At 38.2% G+C, this 24,470-nt stretch overlaps 1 protein-coding gene across 1 annotated transcript in view; it reads right to left on the reverse strand.

Moving 5' to 3' along the window:
* LOC134520134 (uncharacterized) overlaps positions 1–24,470 on the reverse strand; it is a 106,301-nt gene that overhangs the window by 39,622 nt on the left and 42,209 nt on the right. Inside the window, exons 25-44 of the mRNA XM_063345129.1 lie at positions 24,005–24,160; positions 21,943–22,076; positions 20,783–20,941; positions 19,549–19,729; positions 17,823–18,034; positions 15,899–16,087; positions 14,862–15,001; positions 13,310–13,472; positions 13,112–13,198; positions 12,454–12,588; positions 11,946–12,065; positions 10,948–11,165; positions 8,969–9,162; positions 7,976–8,278; positions 6,957–7,186; positions 4,991–5,152; positions 4,123–4,200; positions 2,464–2,820; positions 1,519–1,875; positions 102–452 (exon numbers count right to left, since the gene is read on the reverse strand). Of these exons, the coding sequence (XP_063201199.1) occupies positions 102–452; positions 1,519–1,875; positions 2,464–2,820; positions 4,123–4,200; positions 4,991–5,152; positions 6,957–7,186; positions 7,976–8,278; positions 8,969–9,162; positions 10,948–11,165; positions 11,946–12,065; positions 12,454–12,588; positions 13,112–13,198; positions 13,310–13,472; positions 14,862–15,001; positions 15,899–16,087; positions 17,823–18,034; positions 19,549–19,729; positions 20,783–20,941; positions 21,943–22,076; positions 24,005–24,160 (3,926 nt within the window). The remainder of the gene's footprint in view (positions 1–101; positions 453–1,518; positions 1,876–2,463; positions 2,821–4,122; positions 4,201–4,990; positions 5,153–6,956; positions 7,187–7,975; positions 8,279–8,968; positions 9,163–10,947; positions 11,166–11,945; positions 12,066–12,453; positions 12,589–13,111; positions 13,199–13,309; positions 13,473–14,861; positions 15,002–15,898; positions 16,088–17,822; positions 18,035–19,548; positions 19,730–20,782; positions 20,942–21,942; positions 22,077–24,004; positions 24,161–24,470) is intronic.

The following is a 24,470-nucleotide window of genomic DNA, read 5'->3' on the forward strand; positions in this document are numbered from 1 at the left end:
ATTGAAATCGTTAGACTATATTCTTTTTATTTTAGTAGGTTCAAAGATGCTGGTTTAGATGTATAAATTCAAAAGTAAAGCAAAAGAATTCCTTCCAATACCTGAATTGTTTGGCATTTGTTTTCTATAAACATTTTCCACCGAAGCTTCTTTTCAGGCTCAAAGCCCCCATTCATTTGAAGCTCACAAGCACCCAATTGCATTCCTATTCCGATATGGTATTTTAACTGCTTTCGTGCCGTGATGGACAGCTTATTTTCCCTTGGAATTTCCTTCAGTTGAGGGAGGTCATGCCTGAATTGAATTTCCAGTGTAATCTTTGGCTTGCACTCTGCTCTCACTTCAAGATGTGCAGCCTTGCCTTCTGTTTCAAGGACACAGAGAAGTTCCGCTTGGCACTTGTCTTTCTGAATAGACCCTGTGAGCCGTAACTGAGTTGGAATACTGAGATCCTATCAAGATTAAAAAAAAAAAAATCCTTTGGATTATACAGATACTTTAAGACAAGTATTGAGTCTTACTTCTTTTCCCTTTAACATACGAGAAAGGAGATTTTATGTCACAGTATCAGAGACAAAACCTACAATCTCTGCATTGCCATATTTCTCCCTCCCAACAGTAAGATAACAATTTTGCCTGAATAAGTTTTGAGGGAAGATTTTAGGACTGCCTTGCAGAACTTACAACTTCTGTATCTCTATGATGTTTTACATTTACAAAAATACAAAATGCCTATTTCTTCAGCATGGCAAAGTTTACTGAACATCCTCTGCTTTACTCAGACCAGATCAATCTCAATTTTCAAACAAACCCCAAAAAATAACAGGCCTAACAGACATTCTTGCATGTTATGAGGATTATTTTTTTTAATACTAAAGCTTCAAGCTTGTCTTGTGCAATATCACAAATGAAATGTTTCCTCTCATTCTTTCAAAGTAGATGTAAAAAACACTGACAATTCTGCTATTTTTAGTATTTTAAGTGGTTTTCATTCCCTTTTCACTATGGATGACACACACTTTCCTGTCATTTTTGTTTTATATTGCTACTGCAGTTGAAGAAGTTAAAACAGAGGAGTTACAAGCAAAACATAAATGCCTATGAACATCTGGAAATAACCCCTGAATTCGCAATAGTCATTCTTTCTAATGCAGTCAGTGAGACTAGATGGAAACACCAAGGAAATTTCACAACTTCTATTTTGATAAAAAAGACAGACCAGAAAATGTATTTTTCAACAAACAGTTCAAACTAAAACTGCTGTTCAGCCTTAGAGGGCAGTCTCAGTCTGCGAAGGCAATGAGCCGCGAAGGCAATGAGCTGCAAAGACTGAACTAATCTCAGTCTACAGAGAACATCTATGAACAGGATACATTAGACACTTTCTTTGCCTAATGCTGTGAGACAGGTGTGTCTTTAGAGTGCCTTTCCAACACCCAAACATTGTTATTTTAAGTTAAAACCCTATACGGCCCGCATTTGATCCCAAATCTCTCTTTAAAAGCCTCCAAGAGCTACCTGCAGAAGCTGACATTCTGCTTCTGTTTCCAGTGTCCATTCAGCTTTATTCTGAATACAGAGATCTCCTCTAGCCTTAAGTTTGCATTTTCCAGCCTGCAGCAACAAAACACCCTCAGTTGTGGAGTCTGTGGCTGCAGATAACAGGACAGAGTTTTCAAAAGGCAGCCCAAGCTGACTCAGCCAGTGAACTGAATGCCTGAGCATCCCTTGGAGTGTATATTCGTGTTCGCAGGAAGTGTCTATCTGCACATCAACTGTTCTGCCATCACACTGGAGGTTCATTAACAAGCCAACATTGCAGATGTTCTGTTGAAATGAGCCCCCAAAGGCTACAGCATGAGGCAATCCCATCCTCTGCAACAGAAAAGATTATACTATTTAAAGCACACAAGGTAATGCAACTGTGTTCCTAATTTGTTTCTAATTAATGAGAAAGCATTTCTGCTTTCCGAACCAATATGCTTTTGTGAAGGACCATATAAGACAGCTTGTTTCACAGAGAAATCAGAAATTTCTCTGTGAAACACGAGAAAAAGAAATGAAAAATAAATGGTACAGGGAAAAAAAAAAATCGAACAACAACCTTTTTGTAAGTACTGTGAAGAAAAAGTTCGTAACCCCAAAGAAAACCTCCAAAATTTCAAACAGAAAGGACATGCTTTTCATTAGATTCTAGGACAAAAGTTTATTTTAATTAAAAAGCTATTATTAAACAACTATTTTACGGCAATGGCAGTAACAACTACTATTGTGTTAGTCCACATTCTCATCTTCAAATACATTCCCTCTGCAAGTGCTCTGACTCATTGCTCTGCCAGAAGAACTTTAACAACCAAAACTGTCCTTTCCATAAATAACTGTGTCAGGAAATAGTCCTCTGTGAGTCATAATGATCCGAAATACACAAACTATAATGCCATACAGAAAACAATCTAGGCTTACCTCTAAACTGATGCACTTGTTCCTAAAAGTAAGTACCCATTCTGTATCTGTTTCATTGCTTGCCAGGCTCACTTCTCCATCAGCTTTTAAACTGCAGGGCCCAAGGACAATACTAAGCACACCCTTGTACTTGTCACTTCTCACGGCTGACACCTTCACTTGGTTCTCTCTGGCAATTCCCAGAGACTGAAGGAAAGGCAAAGAATGCTGGAAATCAACTTCTAAATGAGGCTGGATGTTAGTGGTGGCATGGAGTTGCAGGTAGGCAAACATGTCATGAAAAGAAACACGTCCAAAGAAGATGACAGTCAAGTTGCTGGTAAACATTGACCCATTCAGTGAAACTCTTGCTGGAGTCTGAAAAATTACAGGAAAAACTGTTGTCAAGTTTGTTTTCCTGTCAGGCCACATACTGTTTTTAAATGCTCACATACTAAAAGAGAACTATTTCCCTACTACCGTGACACCTTTTTGTATTCATCCTACATATTTATAAATGCCTACAAATCTTTATTTTAATAAAAATAACAGAAAAAAACCCAACTCCACAATTCTGTTAAAACAATTACTAATACCAGAAAAATCAACTGCTATTGCTTTTACTATCATCAATTCTGCTTTTACTGTAAGTAAATAGAGCTCTAGAACTGTGAGACTGTGTTGAAGTCCCCCAGACCTCAGCAGGAGGGACGAGTGTTACGCATTTTCTACCCATCTTACATGAGGGGAGAACTGAAATGCATGTCTTTTTTGTCATTAGAAAACACATGGGATCAGAGTCACTGCGTTTACTGTCTTTCTAGAGACAAACATAATCTTCAGTAATGTCACTCACAGGAGATGTTTTTAACACGTTCTTAAGAATACGTCAGATTACAAGGTGTATCTTTCTCCAACAGTTCAAGAGCCACAGGGACTGTGACAAACAAATGGTTAGCTAGAAGGAGCAGAAAATAGAGTAAGAAGTAGTAAACTGAAATTCTCAGCTTGTGCCTCCTATGCTCCCTTGTCCAGTTCACATCAAGTTGGCTGCTCAATTACAAGACAAGACCATTAATACTGAGTTCAGTTCTAATTGGCAGAAGATACAGTTTGGAGACTTCAGTTAGAAACATTAATGTGACTCTTGCCTTTTGCCTGGTGCACCCTTCCTATCTCCTGATATTGTTTTTCTGCTCAGTGCAGGCTCTTGCACTGAGCTCTAAAGATGCATGACTTGATTGTCTGCTGTAGGACACAGAAATATCGCCTTTAAAATTGCACCTGTTGGGCCCATAAACATCCCTTATCTGCACTCGGTACACTCGTCTGCACTTAGCTGCGCTTGGTGCACAGCTGTGCACGAAAAATGTAAATCTGTATCACTTGAATGCAAGTTTGTTGACAATTATGATTCAGAATAAACAATCCACTGCATGATGGTCAAACTGAGTACAACCTTCGCCACAGACTTGTACAGTTTCTGATGGAGAAGTAATCTGATCTGTTTGAATCCGTGAAAATATCAAGGGAGTGAAAATATATCTGAAACTGTGTGCAAAACTTCCAGCTAACCCAAATCCCTTTCTACATCTCTGACACCTTTCAGTACTTAGATTCCCTTAGTGGTAGTTAAGACAGTACGTTGTTGACAGTATAGTTTATAAATTAAGCCAGTACCTCAAAATGATGAAATGCAATTGCTCCATTGCAAAGGCCGGAGAGTTGTTTGTGAGCAGTTTCTCCACTGCAAGCAACCTGTTGGCATTATCAACAAAGCACAGAGCATGAGCAAAAGCAGAGGGGACTAAAATACAAAGCACCAAGCTAAAAGGCTACCTTCAGGATAAAAAGCATGAAGATACTAAAACATAGCTTTAAGATTAAAGATTAGAGGTGAGTTTCAAAAAGATAAAGTTTAGTAGATCTAACACTAAATCATGTCTCTAATCTTGCATTATCATACCAAAATATTATCAGCATAGATGAAGATAGAAGAGTATCTTTAAACAGCAGGAAACTGTTACTTGCCAGAGGGAACTATTTTTGATACTCTGGCTTTTGATTTTGACAGGAGATAGTGGTGTTTCTTATGTGTGGCACGGAAAATACCACTGTTACAAGTAGACAATCAGTGTTTCAAACTGTGTCCCCCGTTGCAGAAAGTGAAGTCCTTGGGGAGTGCTGTCAGCTGTATGAAAACTACTGCCTTTATTATTCGCTCTGCCGTCAGTACCACTGCACCCACAAACAGCCACGCCACCCACCTGCAACCCCTGCTTTAGCAAGATGGAAAAGCTGGGACTGCATGTTATTGTGCCTGGGCAAGCACCCACTCCAGCTTCATGACATAAATGTTTTGTTACCCATCACATCTTGAAAACCTGCTTTTTATTGCTAAGCAAACCATTTTTAGGCTTTCTGTACTAGCCTTGTTTGACAAAAATCTCTCTCCCTTCTGACATGCTAGCTTGCTCTCAAGCGGTAAATCTGAACAGTTGAGAATGCGCAGCAGAAAGCTACAGCAAATAGCAGAACTTCTGCTAACCTCAAGTACACATGGAATAATGTCGATCAGTCCTCCCACATCATGGTGAAGTGAAAGAGAAATTTCGATAGCACTGCCAGTGGTTTTCTTCTCTATTTCAATTTTCAGCTGTTCCATCTCCACTGTCGTTATTATCCCTGCAGCAGTCTTTTTGGTGAAATTCTACGCACAAAAGAAACCAAATCATGGAAAGAAACAAATAACAATATCCCACCAACAACTGTCAAAGGCACGGTCTGTTTCACTATGCTCAAATGTCACAGCCTGTGTCAGGGCAGCAGCACAGGTAAAATAAAAGTGCAAATTCACCAAAGTGGCTTCATTTCTAATAGAGATTTTCCTGTTACGCTAGACCTTCTGAATGCTGTGTACCAATAATTCCTTCGGGCTCCAAAACACATTAAGAGCATTCAGTACACTGGAGGATCCAAGTCCTAAGGCATACATGATAAAAGTGAAACTACTGTAACTAGAAACTACTGGTAAGCAGGGTAAGGGGAGCTGTATAGAGTTGTTCTTCTGCACAGCTCTGTGTCTCGCTGTACCACAGTGGCTGAACACACCCCAAATGTTAGTATATTAGCGACTTAACAACCCCATGCAGCGCTACAGGATTGGGGCAGAGTGGCTCGAAAGCAGCCTGGCAGAAAAGGAGCTGGGGGTGTTGGTTGACGGCCGGCTGAATAAGAGCCAGCAGTGTGCCCAGGTGGCCAAGAAGGCCAACAGCATCCTAGCCTGTATCAGGAATAGTGTGGTGAGCCGGACTAGGGGAGTGATCATCCCCCTGTACTCGGCACTGGTGAGGCCCCACCTCGAGTACTGCGTTCAGTTTTGGGCCCCTCGCTACAAGAGGGACATTGAGGTGTTGGAGCGCGTCCAGAGAAGGGCTACAAAGCTGGTGAGGGGTCTGGAGGACAAACCTTATGAAGAACAACTGAGGGAGCTGGGGTTGTTTAGCTTGGAGAAGAGGAGGCTGAGGGGAGACCTCATCACCCTCTACAACTACCTGAAAGGAGGTTGTAGAGAGATGGGGGCTGACCTCTTCTCCCTGGTGACAAGTGATAGGACGAGAGGAAACGGGTTCAAGTTACATCAGGGGAGGTTTACATTGGATATTAGGAAACATTTTTTCACTGAAAGGGTTATTAAACATTGGAATAGGCTGCCCAGGGAGGTGGTGGATTCACCATCCCTGGCGGTGTTTAAAAAAAGGGTAGATGGGGCACTTAGGGACATGGTTTAGAAGTGGCTTTTGTCAGGGTAGGTTAAAGGTTGGACTCGATGATCTTAAAGGTCCCTTCCAACCTCAGCGATTCTATGATTCTATGACTTGAGCCTTCCAGCATATGTTAGAACAAGGAAAATATTTGAACCCTTCTTTTATGGAAGGATAATTTGAGATGCAAAAGAGCTATACGTTGTTCACAGATCTATAACAGAAATGCAGATAGAGAGAAGAGGGGCCAAGCAACACTGTACCAGGAAACATGATCCATGATGCTTCTGTGGGTAGAGATTTTCAAATGGAAAGCCATGATGAACAGTCTTCTGCACTTTAGCATACATGCAAAGGATGACCTCAGAACTAGTTAGATCCAGTATCAGATGCAACCCAGTACCTAGGCTCACTGACAATTACCTGATGGCTACATACAGTAGGCCTGCCTGTCCACTTCCCATTTATAGCGGGAAATAAAACTGGACAAGACTCCTGTTCCTACACAGCAAAGACTTCACTCAAATGAGGACTGAATGTAGCATCGCATTTAGTCTAGATTCAGCTCCAAGACTTCAGGTGACAGCTACTCAGTATGACAAGAAGCCAGAAAACACCTTTCTGTCACATAGTAATTTAGTACATCTCAGAAATGCAGATGCTTTTGGAATAAAGTGCACAGGAATAACCTACAGTTATTAGAAATGGTTCCGACAGAAATTAAATATTCACAGGCAGAACTCTTTTTACCTCGTAATAGCCAGCAGCTTCCACAATAAAAGGGATGCCTTGTTTCTTTATCTTTGAGATGTTGTGCTTTAAACTCACAGATAGCTGGGATTTAGGAGTCTCAGCAGACAGTCTGTGACCTCCAAACACAGCGGTAATCCTTTCACTGCCACTCTGTAGGGCTATAGTGATGGTGTGATTTCTTGTGCCATGGTCACACATGGCTGTAAGAATGCCATCCAAGGGCAATCCTATTGACAGGGAAAGAAACAAAATCAATGCAATACTTCTGGGTTGTCATTGTAAAATATAGAAAAGATGTATTACACATTAACACAAGCCTTCTATATTTTTTGTAAGACAGATCTTTTTTTTAAAGTGTGATCATCCAGTTAGCTGCACTTACTGATACTTATAGTAAGAAAGGACATTACCTACCATAAGAAAGTCATATTTAAAAACAATTGTTAAATTAAAATGTGGCATGCACTTTGGAAGTCAAGGACGTTTTCTTTTCTGAATAAAGGATATCTATCAATGGGTATTGTATCCAACTCCAGTGGTCAGCTGTTAGAAAGTTTAAAAACAAAGTTTCTTCAGTCCAAAGCAACAAAGGCAATTTACCCATTCAAAATTATTGGTAACTTCATTTCATGAAAACTCTTGGTTTTGCTTAGGAAATACTTGGCACATTTTAGTCTACAGTGTGATTTATTCAATGACTTTCAATGTTTCAATTCTGTCCCAAATCAAAACAGGCACAAAACTATGCTTAGAGGAACTGATCAGCATGCAGGAATACAGATGTGCAAGAAAGAAATAATTTACTCTGAAGTAATTCAAAGAGTTTTTAAATAGTTTTGTATCCATTTTATTGTATTTTCTCAACAATATTAAAAAGAATGTTCTAAGATTGGATCACATTCTGTTCTGGTGTGAGCAAGTGCAACTCATCTATTTCCAATGGTCTGCACTCATTTAGGTAAATTCACCTTGACACCTTGTTATACCACACCATCAAGTCGGAGTTTTCTTCATACCTGCACTTTTTAAAAAGCTGATATTATGTGTGAAAGTCCCACTGACTCTGCTGTGCCCAGGACTCATGATATTGGAAAAATCTACAGAAAGGGCCTCCTCATCCACCTGGAAGCTAGCTAGCCCCCTTTTCATCTCTTTACTCAGCTCCAGGTGTCCTTTCAGTTTTGCCTCCATTGGGATTGCCTGACTGCCATTCTGAAACACAGCAAAAGTGACATTGTGTACGGTGCTATTCCCAAACACATTTCTGTTCCTGAGACGGAGTCCATACAGTGTTTTGTTGACCATCACATTGATGTTACCTGTAACAGGCAGAAACGATTACTGTAGAGAGAGTCCCTTGGGACAGAAATAATCAGAATTTTATAAGCAACATATAAATTAACCATTAATTTAATACTAGGTGATAGGAAAATAATTTCCATTTATTATAATAAATAATTTAGCCTAATCTACAGAATAAATCAGATTATTGTTGAGAGAGAGAGTTTCTCCACTAGTAGAAGTATCTGTGTTTAAAACAAATTACATAATAATATTTCTGGCAGTTGGTTTTTTTTATTAACCAAGCTTGTGCCTTTAGGCCATGGGCTACACTGCACTGCCTTCTGAAGGAAACTACAGAAGGACTATGACCTATTACTTGTGTAACTCCAGGCTGAACAATCCCTCCGAGCTCTGCAGTGACCTACTCCAACCATGGAGACATTCAGAAGATTAAGGGCCTCAAAACAGCCCCCCACCACACACCCCGACAATTAAGAAGACCTGCATAGGAAAGATGCCACCCACTATTTCCTTCAGTCAATGAAAATATGAAAATTATCAAAGTATGTTAGTTCACTAAAAAGTAGTTTCAACCCACTGACCAATGGTTCACTTTGCATGCTAAATAATCTCTTCTGCATTTTATGCAGTTCAGTAAGGAACACATTAAGAAGCTTCCTTAGATAGCTGCAGACTTAGGAGCAAAACACAAAGTAAAGAAGTACCATCATGAATGTTGTTTTTGCACTTCAGTAATCCATTCAGAGAAAGCAGATGAGGTATGGCCTTTAATCCAGCAAATGTGTGTTGGACTCTTCCATTTAGGGACAAAACCAAACCAACTTTCTGCTCCCTGGCTTCCATGAAATGCACATGAAGCCTGTCTTCATTAAGTTTCATTTCAGAAGATATCAAAAGTCTAAACAGACAGAGATAAAAATTGCTAGTAAGATCTTATTATTAAGCTTAATTCATGATTGTCAAGACAACCCGCCTCTCACCCAAAGCAGGATCAATGAGAGCAGGGCGCCCAGGAGCGTGTGTGGTCAGGTTTTGAGTATGCAGTATGGAGACTCCAAGTATGGAGACTCCACAGACTTTCTGGGCACTTGTTCCAGTGTTGCGAATCAGTGAATAAGATGCCTTGCAGTAAGTACATGCTATTCACCAGATGTTTATAAAACTACTCAGTAAAGCCTCACAGACTGATAGACTGATTTGTCTTCAAATTTCTCGGATGTTTTTGGTATAATCCCTAAATAAAAGAAAAAGATAGAGTTGGAAAGAGTTGGATAGAGTTGGAATAAACTCATCTCTATCGCAATATCAAATCTCTCTTCATTGTTGATTTAAAAGCAGCATTGAGAATTCAGTTTAAACAATAATTTCAAATGCCACCACCATTTGAATTTGGTAAATGAACCAACAATTATTTCTTTGTATCCTGGCCCTGAGTTGAACAGAGTTGGAGGAACACAGCACAGCTTTTCAGAGAAAACTGCCGGAGCAACAAGAAACTCAATTTTCAGTGTTTTGAGTATAAGACCGAGACACAGTTTTCACACTGCCTTCAACAAACTATCCATTGAAACATCTCACTTTCTAGACTCAAGTATACTACATAAAATACCTAGAAGTGAGGCAATCATATTTTCATATTGTTAGACATCCCTCCTAGAAATTGGAACACTCCTGAAAGACTGATAATGAGTAAAACCCCAGGGAAAATCCACTAGATGGGAAGAAATGAACTACGTAATTCAGGAAAATAAGATCCATTTCATCAGTCAGCAACTGAAGTCTGTACAGACTGCATCTTTTTAGCAATTCCCTCAAATACTCAATCTTTTATTTTTCTCCCTTCTCTCCTTGTAAAATAAATCCCAGATAAATTGTCATTGCAGAAATTTTAAATGTTCTATTTTACTTCTTGTGAAGTGAGCTGCAATAAATTGCTCTGTTACAGCCTAGCCTGGTATTTAAACAAATTAATTTACTATTGGAAGCCCAGAACTGCAAGTAAGCTGCAGAAACACATGAAGTGTCTTTCTTGATTCTTTTCTCTTATTTTTTCTTTTATTAGTAAATCTAATGAGCTTCAACTAAATTGTAATAACTTCTGATTTCTTTAATTCTGTCTCCTCATTCTCCTTATCCCATCCAACTCCTAAACTGCTAAGCACTGGGACCTCTACAAAAACATCAACTTCTTCACTGCACACTTTGTATCTGTGAAATTTGAAAAGTCAGATGAAAGACAGCTGAAACTTGGGAGGGCCAAATTTGTATTTCACACCCTTGCCACCTCAGAGTTTTCCACAATACTTAATAAAACTTTCTAATAAACATTGGGAAGTGCCCTCTTCCACTGTCATAGTTTGTAAATATTAGTCCCTTACTTCTGAGAGGACAAACAACAGGGGGGAAAAAACCAACTGCTGATCTAAAACCAATAGAACAGTACCATCCATTCATTCAAGTTATCTGTATACAAAGTCCTAGGAAAGCAACTAGAACACGTTAACATAACCTATTATACCAAACTATTAAACAAAGAGCAAAAGTATATCAGTAACAGGGATAATGCATGAAATGGCATTTGCTCAGTGGCTCCTGCTGTAGCTATATGAAAGTAGTTACATTTAAATATGTATCACAGAACACTGTTCAGCTCTTCTATTAACCAAGATTCTGATTCCTCTACCTTGACGGAAATATTTCGGCCATGAGCTGGAACTGTATTGATTCTGGGTTTGTCAGAATTGTCTGATGGAGAAAAGCCCTCAATTCGACAGCTCTGGCATTCTTCCTGTTTTCATTGTTCATATCAACCTCCAGCATCAGCATGTCCCTTCCATTGGAACGAAGGTAAAGAGAGCCATTGGAATTACTCTCACCGTAACTTTTTAGGGCTGCCTGGGCCTACACATAGAAAAAGAAGAACAGGACATTAAGGATCTCAAATCATAATACATAATACTGAAACATCAATTCGAGGAATAAGACTGCAGATAACAAGTTGGGCCTGGGGAAAAGGGGAGGGGAAGCGGAGCAGAAAAGGTGTTTTCATTTTTCATTATTGTTTCTCACCACCATCTAATTCCATTTTTATTTGGCAATAAATTAAATTAATTTTGCCCAAGTTGAGTCCATTTCTTCTGTGAAGGTAATGGGTAAGTGATCTCCCTGTCTTTATCTCAAACACCACACAGGATAAAGTTAATCCTAGAGACAGAACCTATTGAACTGATAACAAAAGCTGCAGATGACACCTTATTTTGCATATAAGCCTGTCACCAGACTAGAGCTTTCAACAAAATATTATGAACTACGTTGAATTTTAAGGACAATTTAACTATATTTTCAGAGTTTTCTGAATTTCAGCCAAAACACAAGCCACCTATTCCAACTGCACATAGCCATCTAGCCAGAACAAACTCTAACCATAAAAAGTTAACTGTTTCCCTAACTATTTACCCCTCTTCACTACCCTCATCAAATTCCATACGAGTTGACCAACTTTGTACGTTCCCATGCTTGAAAGTAGTTGCAAAGCAATTTATAGCACAAGGTTAAATAGCTCCCCGGTTGACATGTATTCCTAATGCATGACACAAGCAAAAGACTCAACGCAGGTCTTAGTGTATGAATGGCAAAAGCCAGAAGTTCAAGCAACGAGACTGCAATAATCAGGGAACTGACCTGTGAAGATACATTCTTGTTGATGACGACTTCTACACTCACACTGTAGTCAAAGTGTTCCAGCTTAGTCTGCCTGGAAAACAGCTCCCCGCTTAGTCCCATTGCTTGTGGAAACTCAAGCTATTTGACAAGGTAAAATGTAAACATAATCACTGCATTCCCATTAATTGCCTCAGGTGATTTGATGTCTGAACTTTCAGCATGAAGTGGAGGATATGTATAAGCAAATGTGTGTAGAAAATTCTACCAATTTTACCCAAAGACACTGAAAATGAAGCCAAATTCAGTTAAAAAAAGTGAAAACAAGAGGGCAGTCTGTTTCTTACATGAGATTATTGACACAAATTATGATTTGATCTGCTGAGATACCTAAGGTCTTTGTCAGGGCCAGAACTTTATTGAACTAGGAAGTTTATAAGCATAAAACAACTATAATTTTAAGACAATGCAGTAAAACAGCCACCAAGACATGAAAAAATAAAACACCACAAATTAAAACCATCGATACCTGGAATGAATGTGTCACATCCATTTGCAAAAGATGTCTAAAATTTGCCTCACTGGATTTGTCCTGATACCTCCCTAGAAAGCTGAGAACATCTTCCTTATTGACCTTCAAAGTAGCCTCAAGCCCATGCTTCACCTATGTGTTAAGAATGTAAGAGAATTGCACTGAGTATTAACCCTGTATATTATGAAAGACAAGAAAAGTCATCCCTACATATTATGAAAAATGAAAGAGTTGCAAGCTATTACACTGTGGCTCAGAATGAAAAATGAAAAAAGCAGGAAGAAAACAACTGCCTTTGGTAAGAAAGATGAATAGATACACCTAGATAAGGATAAGAACCCTGAATCTATTCCTCCCAGTACTTGTTAATATTCATGCATAATAATTTTTTAAAATAATATATTATGTATTATTATCATATATTATGTATTATTATCCTATATTACCATAAAACATATTATTAGATATTATTACACAAAACATTGTATTAGGGACACACCAAGCACATCACTGCCTTCTGAGCTTTTTGGTTGCAGCATTTACACGGTGAGGAACTAAAGACCTATAGCAAGTTAGGTCTGAAAAGACAATAAAGTGGAAATAATCAGGTAATGAATCTCTCCTTCTAACTGAATTTAATAGGAAATTTACTCACGTTTTGGTGACTTTGACTTAAAATGCATATTTCAACATCTTTGGGGAACAAACTGTGGTTATAAGGATGAGTCAAGCCAGCACAAATCTAAAAAAAGTTTGAGAGGAAATGCAAGGAACATAAGATACATACTAGTAAATCACTCATTTGCTGGCTTTTTTGGTATGCCAGAATAAAGTATATTCTTGTATAACTCACATAGGGGTTTTCAGGTTGGTAACCAAGTGTAAGAGTTTGAACTGTTTCCTCCACCCCATTTATCAAAACTTTTGTTTCCAACAAATAGTGCTTTTGCTTTTTGTCAACAATAAACGTCTCCTGCAGAAGGAAGCTCTGCAGATTGGGCACTTTAAAAGGATGCCTGGAACAAAACAAGGAATAAGCAAAGTGTAAAAGATCTAATAGACAACTACAAAAAGAAATCATGCAGACTTCAACTTGAACTCCACAATTTTCAGTTGCAGATGCCATCAGAGTGTCACATTCAGAAGCAAAACACATAGGACCAGGACCTCTAAGAAATTCCTAGAGCATAATTACAACTTCATACAAACTACACACATTTACCAGAAATTCTGGTACAGAGTTTCCATCCTGAATTCAGGAAAGGCTCAGAAGAGCACAGGAGACGTGCATAACCAGTACATATACTTTATATACCTGCATGGCCAAGATTTAATTTCAAATAGGGACAATGTCCAAAAGATTATGGCAGCTTTGAAAATCTCATCTATCAACCACATTTTATGCTCTCTGTAGAAACAATATCTGAATGCCAAGAATCCTGTGCAACAGATGTTCACCCACTACATAGTTCTCAGAGTAGTTTACTACTTCAGGGTAATGTTTTATGCACTTTATTAAATATTTCTGCACATTTACTTAGCTTGGAAAAATGCATTAACTTTTATAAACAGGCATTGGACTGTCTTTATACATATTAGGCTCTCTGGTACAGCTCTTTGTTCTTCATTTACGTCTTTTTTCCATTACTGAAAAGGCATCTTTCAGTTTTTTTAGCTATCTTCAAGATGCACAGTGGCTCCTAAGGGAGCCTGTGCACTCCTGTTGACTCTACTGTGTCTTAAGAAAGCTGAGATGTCCTCAGAGATGATCCAGATGTCTCAAAGTCTGAACATACATTTTTACCAAGGCCTTCAAGCTGTGTTTTGATAATGGGTAATGAAAAGAGAAATTTCAGAGACAGCCAATATCTAGAAGCAGCGCGCTCATTCTCATCAGAAAATGGAAACATATTCCAAAATATAAACAAGACCATTTGTTATGTGTTTTAAAAGAGATATCTTTGGCTTTAGAATGGATATATTATTCTGAAGGACTAGGAAAAAAGGCACCTGGATGGCACAGAGGATCAGATCTGGATTTTTGAACTTTCTCACCACTTCAAAGTTTGGACACACCATAAATCCTGCTGTTTTCATGAAAGGAGGCTATACGCCCAACAGAGTTGCCAACAAACACAATGCCACAGCACATACGGCCTGTTGCCTTTGACAACTTTGCTCACTATCATTTCAACAAAGAGGGCAAAAGCTAACAGATGCAAATAACCAGCCATGAAGTTGGTGTGCTCAAGCAAGTTCAGAGAGCTAGATGGGAGGAAGCACAGGGTTTGTGCATGTGGCGCTTCCACTTTGTAAAGCCCAGAGCATTTCCTAAGAGCATCAAGATACACACTAAATTTAGGCCAAAACATTCTTCAGAGAGAGAAATAATAAGACTACTGAACCTGAAATGAAGGGTTCCACGTTTTTGATAGAGCATCTTCTCCTTCTTCAGCTCTTCTATCTGACCTTCAAACTGCAGCGTGACAGGCAGACTTTTATAATCTTTCCATACACTGCTCACAGAAAAGTTTGTCTTTTTAGGCTGTACTCAGATCATGAGACCAGAAAAGGAAAGGACAATTGCATCAGATTTACTGCATTCATAATTCAGGAACGTCAATATAGAAATCGCATAATTCAACAGGCTGCAGCGAGGCTGTCATTTCACAGATCAACCCCTTTCTGCTTCAGTTTAAAACCTGATCTCCATTTACATAAGATTAAAAGTGACATTAGTACAAAACTGATTTCAGCAGAAGAAAAATGCCCTAAAATGTATCACTTGAGTGTAACCTGTTTGCAATATGAGCAAGCTTTATCTCTGGTACCAGTACAGTTACATACAAACATTGATTGGATTTTCAAAGCAAGGAATGCTACGACTAAAAAAACACTTTGTTTTAAGAAGTCCTGCAAGGAGCTGACCAAAGTAACTGATCAAAGAGTCTCTCTGGACAACAAACCACTGATTACGCTTCCTGTGCTACAGACATCAAGCAAAGCAAAAATGGTTTTAAGGTTGGAAGGGATGTAGAGGCTAAAACAGCATATAAACCCAGACTGTTACTATATGCTCACTAGCAGGCAAGATATTTTGATTCTCCAAGGCAGTAGTCTTCCACATCTGCCATACAACTGCATCAGAATGTAAGTAATCACATCTACAGCTCTCCTTCTAGCCATGTAGTCTCTTCTGTGTCCTCTCCTCCCTGACTTTCTGTCTGTAGTTGGCCTCCCAACTAGGCGAGTACTCAAACTACACCACACAAGTTTTTGTTTTCTTTTAGAACCTATTTTTACGTTGCAGGTTGTCAAAATAGACAGAAATAGAAGCAGCAGTAGAAGTGTTTAAGTTTCAACACTAGCAACTCTCAGGAAGGCGGCAGACCTGAAAAACACAATGCGGAGTCAAAGAAATTGTATTTTATTTTTTTCTTACCATTGGCAGATTCTGATAGCTGGCTGTGACGTTAAATTCCTGTTTTGTACTCTTTATCTTAAAGCAGAGATATTTGGCTCGTTCATTATTCTCCAAATGAATCTCATTCTTCACAAGCGGATTCCACAGAGATTTCATTTCACTATAGCTATGCAGAACATTCCTCCCAAGATGATTAAATGTGGATGCCTGAAAAACAAAGACATTAGTCTGGCTGAGTTATCACAGATAGAATGCTATTGTGCCAGCGGTAGAGCACAGAAGTGAAAAGAACACATTTTCTTGGAGACAATCATTACAAGAACTATTAGAAATAATGTGACAGCTTTTCCATTATCAAAATATTCTGAATTCGCATAAAGATCTCAAAGTTTATTTTATCCCTGCTAAGCAAGGGAGAGAGAAAAAGCTCAATAGTTGAAAATAGTTGACGAACATTTTCTTCTCATTCAAGACTGTTTCTCACAATCCCCTACACTGTGCCAGAACCAGCAGTGATACAACGAGGGAAAGCTGCAATTCGGAATAAAGGAACACCTTAAACATAAACCTAAGTTAAAGATTTAGACAATTGCAGTGGATTCTAAAGAAAAAGGCAAAAATTCCAGGCTCTCATCTCATTTATACAGAGGCAGATAAGAAGGTAAGCTTCTTCAAGACAAATCTACACTTTGCATAGTGACAGAGGTTTATCATATTGCTTAATGCACAGCAACTGTAATGAAATCAGTTTTAAACCTGTATTGCAGGTTTAAACCTGGATTGCAGTACAGTCTAAAATAAATTAGGAGGAAGCTTAGAATCCATAGGCTCAGGGCACACTGATTCCAGCCAGTGGTTGTTTAATATACAGAAAGTGAAAGAATTCCAGTAGAAAAGACAGCAGACTGTCACATTGAGAACCTGCTATGGAAGGTTTTCTCACAGGTTTGTGAGAGGCTGGAGCCGTACTCTAAGTCACAACAAAAGAAATAACCTTTCATTTCTCATGATTGTTCCAAACCACTCAACTATCCGATACTCTAGCCTGCAAAAAGTTTACCTTTTCTCCTACTGAATCTGTTAATATTGCAGTTACCTGGAGAGATACTTCTTCCCTTTGTAGTGATACAGTACATGCTACTCTATGAGTAGCAGCAAAAACACCTCAGTAGCAAATTTGTTCTGCAAAATCAGAACTCTAGTATTAATGGAGCTCCAAATACCCATGGAGAATTTTTACAAATGCTGCCATTTGAAAAGGCAGCCAGTGCCATGAGCTACACGAGCAGGACACTCTCCAGGAAAAGGTGGGTTACATTCTTCTCAGGCAGAGTATGCCTTTAAATCTAATGCCTCAAATTTAGGTGAATGCTGTAATCATTGGGCTCTTAATGTAGAAGTTGTCTATTGTTGTTCCTACTTTTTAAATGAAAGACACTCTCAGCTGTTTCATATCACTAAGGAACAAGTTTAAAACTTTTTTTACATGATGATCCAATTTTCCTACTTCCTGAAACTGTTAGCTCATGGCAGAGACAGAGAGAGAACTTTAAAATAGTAATTATTATTTGTACACTCCCAGACAGAACCCTGCCATCACGTATTTGGGTTTTGGGCACGGAGTGATGGACTCACGTTCCAAAGAAGAGCAGAGGTGGTACCCCTAACATTTTTTCAAAGCTAACGAAGAGACCCTGGCTGTGGTGATTTGGCTGGCCCAGAGGAAGAACAGCTCATCATCCAAGCACAGAAAACAGAGGAACATAGGCATCTCAAGATCCTCTCTTATAACCTGGCGCACACTGCATGATTTTCTCAAACAAGCTACTTCACATAGAGTGCTGAACAAGTGTTATTTCAGTATGGTAACAGTTCTGTTGGGTATCTATCACAAAGCTCTATCATCAAAGCCGTAAACTATAGGAAGCGTCATGTTACTAACCTGCAGGTATGTGGTAGCTGGTGTGTAAATGTTAACTTTCCCTTCCTTTTCATTGTCTTGATCTTTATAAAATAGTTCCAGAACAAGATTCTTAACAGAGAGAGCTTTTCCAGTTGTCAGCTCCATAATCAATAAATACACAGAATGCTGAGGCTGATGTAGTTTGTGAACTGCGTACAGATATAGCCATGGAGTGTCTACTTTTAATCCACCTGGAAGGAACATACATTAAAACTGGCAGAAAAGTGAGATTTCAAGCTACCTGGATTCTAACTCTGCAACAAAGCTGGTAAGATGCTGGGATTTTGGAACAAGGCTAAAATGCTACTCAATGCTACTATCAAATGCTACTATCAACCTGTTCTCTTCCAATTGCCAAAATCTCTGGATGTTACATAATGAATTGAATACCCTTCACTAGTATAACATACGGCATAGCGTAACACATAGGGCGGTTTGCTAATAAATGGAAATTTATGAAGTCCAGTACCTAAATGGCACCAGGAAAGGGTTCTGCTGTGTGATCTGCAACAAAATGTGAAATCTTTACCTCAACTGTAAGTCTGTAACCATTATTCACATAATTACAATAATGGCCCTAAACAAGCTATTCTGACATGTGCCAACACAGAAATTCAACTCTGCAATACATACATTTTGAACCAGATTTGTAGGTTATTTTGAAAACTAGTTCACAGACAGCTCAGAACATTTATATCTGACGAGCTGCTGAAATTTCACTAGCAGACTGTTGAAATTTTGCTGGTTATTTATCAAATTATACCATTCACCCATTGTGATACAGTCCCGGTGACTCACAATTATTTTATGACAGACAGTCGCAAAGTAATCTCCAAATTTTTAAAACTTCAGAATTAATCTAACCTTAGGATTTTTCATCTCTAAGATAAATGTGATTTCTAAAAAATATCCATACATATACACAAGTGTTTAATTTATAGCTTAAAATACACCATTAAAATTCTGCTCAAGTGTCCCATTTTCTAATGTTCTTAAAACAAACTTGATCACTTCCTAGAGTAAAGAATTTTTTTAAAACATTATTCACTTGGTCAGTTATCTCAGTCAAAACTTAACAGGACATTACAGGTCTACATTAAGAGCATGGCCATCAGACAAAGTTATCCCCCTCTGCACAGCACAGGAGAGGTTATGTCTGCAACACTGGATCTGGTTTTGGAGCGCTCAGATCAAAGTGGATGGTGAGAAACCAGAAAGGCTACAGCAGAGGGCTGCTATGATGATAAAGGGCCTAGACAAGACCTGTGACAAGAAGAGAAGGAGCCGGGCTTGTTTAGTCTGGCAAAGGAACAGGGGAATCTAATAGCTGCCTACCGCTAACTTGAAATGGCAAAGATGAGGAATACAACCCCTTCAAAAGAGGCAGACAATACATGGGACAATGGCAACAAATTGCACTTTGAGACACTAAGGAATTGCTGGAAGAGGCTAGCCAGCTAGGCTGTGGAAAGTTGGAGGTTTTGAAAACTCAGCTAGACAAAGCCACAGCAGATGTGATCTACTGTAAGGAACAGTCCGGATTTAAGCAGGGGACTGGTCTAGATAACCTCCAGGGCCTGTCTCTTCCAACCAGTATTTCTATGATTCTGTTACACCCACGCAAAACTATCTCACAAAATCCCAGTAGCAAGTTTCAATGCCTGTTTTTCTAATCACAGACTGGAAATGGTTTGTGGTACTTCACCTTCCCACTTCTTCAGGCCATTTCTGGATGCGTCTTTCCACTGCAGCCCAGCCACAAATGGCACGTGGTCATTATACTGCACCTCAAAGTTGGTGCTGCTCTGCAAATAAACCTGAGAGTTGTGCAAGTGCTGCAGCTGGGTTCTATAATTCACCTGTTTTTCCAGGACTTGCATGGTAAACTGGAAAACAAGTGAAGCAAATTTAAATAAAAACAGGATCCCATCTCCAGGGCTGTCTAAGCTTACACACACACACAATAGCAGGAAGGTCACAGCTAGTGCCTCTCCTCTGCACATGTGCCATTCACTTTATAGCTTTTCATGCTTGCTGACCAATTACGGATTGGGGTTTCTTTAATATGCATTTGTTAAATCTACTGAAGATTCAAACTGAAAATTTCCACTAATTTTTAGACCATTTACTTTGTTGGAAAAAAAAAAAAAACAACAACCCACAATTCTACGTCAGTCTATGCTGGGATCACAGATATTCTATGCTTAGAGGTACTTCCACTGGAATTAGAATAATTACAACTCACTTCAGAAAACTATTACCTGTTCTAAGACAATAACAGATAAGACCTGCAACTTCCAGGAAATAACACAAGAATTTATAGGAATAGTTTCTGTAGCTTCTATAAGAACTTTTTACAAATAAAACAAAGGATAGCAGGGTATGCCAATATAAATAATTATTTTCTTTCTTTTCGTATCCCATAAAATGCGCTGCAAACGAAGGCATAAAGCCCCTCTGAGGCTTTTAATTATACTTTACTACATGGGAAAACTTTTTATTGATCCAGGGTAGAACAACAAACAAACAAAAAGAACAGGTCTGATCTTAGTTCAGCTACTGCATTCCATACCAACTTCCACCTAAATGCTGAAATATTCTCAGTTATGTCCTTCCACATTGTGTGAGCAAAACAACCTTCATAAATCTCTCTGATCATTTTATATGCACAATTGCTGCAAAAAATTCAGACCACTTTACACTCAAACTTTTTTAGTATTTGAAAAAATCCATCTATTTTCTTTCTCTTGTTCATTTTAAATGTCAGTGATCTCTATGTGCCTGGGTAAAGACCCTACCAAACTCAAACTTATTAGGTCTGGATATCTGACTTACTAATACCTAACACAGTTAGGAAAAAAAAGTCTTAATAAATAAATTCATCCCAAATTTTTTCTTAGTTTGAATGGAAGGTCTTACTCTTCAACAACCACGATTACCTCCATGAAATAGTTGACTAGAGATGAACTGGAACTATTCTTAAATGCTTGGCTGATCAGCAGTTTCTTCTTGTTGTTTATTTCATCCCAGTGTTTCCCATAGTTCACTTCCATCTGGGAGGAAAGCCAAGATGTACTCGCTTCATGTTTCAGGTGAACCTAAAGAACAGAAAAGTACTTTTTTCCTGTAAACCATGCTTTCTCTTTTATTCACTGCTGTTAACTGCCCGCAGAAATATTCCCAAGAAGCAACGAAGACTAAAGCAGAAAGAGTTGCAAATTTGCCAAAGCAAAATCACGTTTCATTAGAAGATATAAATTCAGTGTACAAAGCCCAAAACTTTTAGTTTTTGCGTTGCTAGTCAAATTGCTTTTCTCAAAAGCTAAGGTAACTGGACTCAGGTACTCCTGATGGACTGCCCCATATGGATTCACTGTGCAGCTGCAAAGCCTGCCAAGATCTTGCTTCATGGGAAATCCTAACACTTCCTGGCTTCAGTCCAACTTGGACCAAATCAAATCCGAAAGGATACAAAATTTCCCTTTAATTCAGCAGCTTATTTTTCAGCCAGCTCTCTGTTCTGCAGCAAACACCCAGTATTAATGGTGATTTGCCTTTAAATTAACTTTTGTCTTCATGCAGTCTGTAAAGGAAGAAATTTTAAACAGATCTGCTTTTCTGCATGAAAGGGTCACCCACACTGAAATTTCTAAGAAAGCATACAAGTCTGAACGAGAAAATGAATACAAAACACTGTAAAATGCTTCATTTTCGAGACATACAACTTCTGATGAATAAGCAAAGAGAGATCCTGACTTTTACTTACAAGAAAGATAGAACAAGATAAATCATAAACTTATTAATACTATTGTTTTATATATAACAAAAATATTCACAACAAACATTCTGCAGAAGTTCTGTGAATTAATACATTAAAAATTACATCACCGGACAGTTCCATCACTTACAGCTGTAATGGACTGCACAAATTAGCAATTTGACTAGATAGCTTTGTCTACACAGAAAGCAAAGAGAAACAAGCTGAGAAGAAAAAGACTGATCCAAAAATGACGTCCTGGGCATTGCTCTGTTTAAGCCCCTGAGAATGGGATTGACATAAGGGTACTCAGTACACAAGTGCTTTGGTCAGTATCTCTACCTTGTGATTATAGGTCGGAGTCTGCATACAGTGAAATTCATGCCCAATATCAAGTTTGTACACACCATGTGCACCTGTCTCCACTTTAATCTTTTGCTGCGTACTGCATTCATGATGAAGATTTTTTGCCTCTCCTGTTCAAGTTAAATCACAGAGTTAACCTATTCACATTAATCAGAAGTAAACTTTCAAAATGTTAATAGTATAAATCTAGTGCTGACTTCAAGGTTTCTGTTTTTCAAAAACATTAAAGTGAGATTTGTCTATTTTTAAAGATATATATTTGTTGATTTATGCTATGAATCCAAAGTAAAGCACACATTTAATGCACAGTGAGTTTGTATTTGCTAGAGAAGTGATCTAAATCTATGAAAATGAAAACACTACCACGGTAAAAATTAAAAGACAAGTAGATATTTAACTCAGGTAAAACATCTGGCAGTATGTTCTACAGGCTAAAGGTAATGACCAAAGTTTGTGAAGACTGGTAGCAACCAATACTGGTATAATTGCATTAGCATGAAGTTCAGCTCAAGAATTATCTTCACTATCTGCTCAAGATCTAGACACATTTTACAGATTACAGTCTTGTGAAAACACTCTTTCTAACACCTGAATTTATGTTCCTGCAACATGTATGTGCAATGTAACAGCACTGCTGACTACAGACATGCTGTATATGCAAAACAATCTGTAAAACTTCAGAAAAAATGTATTAGGCATTGCAAATTTATTTTTTTTTTCCCACAAGCTGTACTACAAATGAAAATCCTAGGAACAGTCATGTTATAGGCTTTGCATGTAAGAGTTTGGGCGTTTGTTTACTTTATTAAAATTTAAGATGCTTTTATGTTCAGATGATTGGAGACATTAAGAATGGAATGGAAATGATCCAATGATTTAGGAAAACTTTGTTTAAGAAAAACAAAGGCTCTCCTTAGATGTTTTCCGTATTTCCACATTCTTTCACTCACTTTTTCTTTGAAAGCAGGCACTAAGTTTATTACTTAAATGGAATTTTATCTGGGTGAGGTAAAAGCACTACAAACTAATCATGATGAACCTTTGCAGTTTTCTTGGGGTCTCGCAATATTTGATGTTTTTCTGTTACCGCTCAGCTCCCAACATCATGACATGACATTTCATCTTAAACAAAAAACAATAATGAACTTCTAGCCCTTGTGGTCACTGAGAAAAGGCTTAAAATAATTAATCTGATTAATTATAACAAGTAGGATTACTTTCTTCCTTTTCTTTCTCTATAAATTTTTTTAAACTAGTACTTCTACAAGTAATCACTTGCTGACCACTTCAGGTGGAACAGTTGCCAAACTGGGTTTATATCAAAATATGACTTAAGCTCTAAGTATATAACTTCATAATTACATAGCTATAGCTAGACATCATCTAATACGTGTTTCAGGTATGTTTTTGTTTGTGTATATAAAATACTCTGATCAGCACACCATTTTTAGCAAAATTATGGGGTCATACCTGTGTAGGTTTAAGAAAACTTTACTATTCATATTGCTACGTACTGCCTCTGAAGGTGCAACATACTTTACATATACAACCACCCGGAATGCATTTCATGATTAGCTACTACAAGTATTCAATACCTTGATATAATTGTCTGATGTTCACCTGCTTTGTCTAATAAAACTAACGCACAGTTCATACATTTCAGCCAGGAGAACACAGATAACCATTTCCTGGAAACAGTCCCTCATATTTTTAAGTGTATGTATGCAACCATTCATTTTGTATAAACACCTGAGAACACAAACCAATTTGGAGCAATTCCCATTGAAAAAGGGATTTTTAATCAAATGTTGAACATGCTTGTGAAAAGCACATTAAAAAAATGAACCGTTTTTAAATGCAAACTCAAAGAGTAAAGTTTATCAAACTGAAAAGATAAACTCATCCTCGGTCTCAAATCACAGTTTAAAATTTAACCGAAATCTTTCTTGTTAAGAGAGTGTCCTAATCATACAGGCAAGTAATTTGCAGAAAAATGAGACAAACAGAATGTTTTTACTTTCCCTCTTTTTCACTGTACCTAGGAGTCCATATTTTATCTTCAAACCATGAGACCACAAGCCCTCACTTTGCTGGAGAAGACCCACGACGTGAACTCCAAGAACACCTGGAAGGTAATTCTCCCCTTCCAATAAGTATTGTGTCAGCTTATCATCAACCTTTTTCTCCAGAAATGCTACAAAAAGAGTAGAAGTGATTATGCAGTGGTAGAACATGATGTTACTTTAGCTACTAAGAGGAATACTACAGTGGGAAAAACACAAATGCATTCATTTTCATCCTGTGTAACTGAGGAACCCCGTGATGTACTCTTTGTGTAGTAAGCAAAGACAGAGCTGGATGTTGAGTCTCTTTCTCTGACTACATCTACAGTGTGTAGACCACATTTCTCAGATACTGCTTACAGTTTAGAGAAATGAATCCAGCCTAAGCTGCTTCTAAAAAGAAATAAATTCTAACAGACTGATCTTTTCATGAACATAACA

Source organism: Chroicocephalus ridibundus, chromosome 8, assembly GCF_963924245.1.
Source record: "Chroicocephalus ridibundus chromosome 8, bChrRid1.1, whole genome shotgun sequence".
In the NCBI taxonomy this organism is placed as follows: Eukaryota; Metazoa; Chordata; class Aves; order Charadriiformes; family Laridae; genus Chroicocephalus; species Chroicocephalus ridibundus.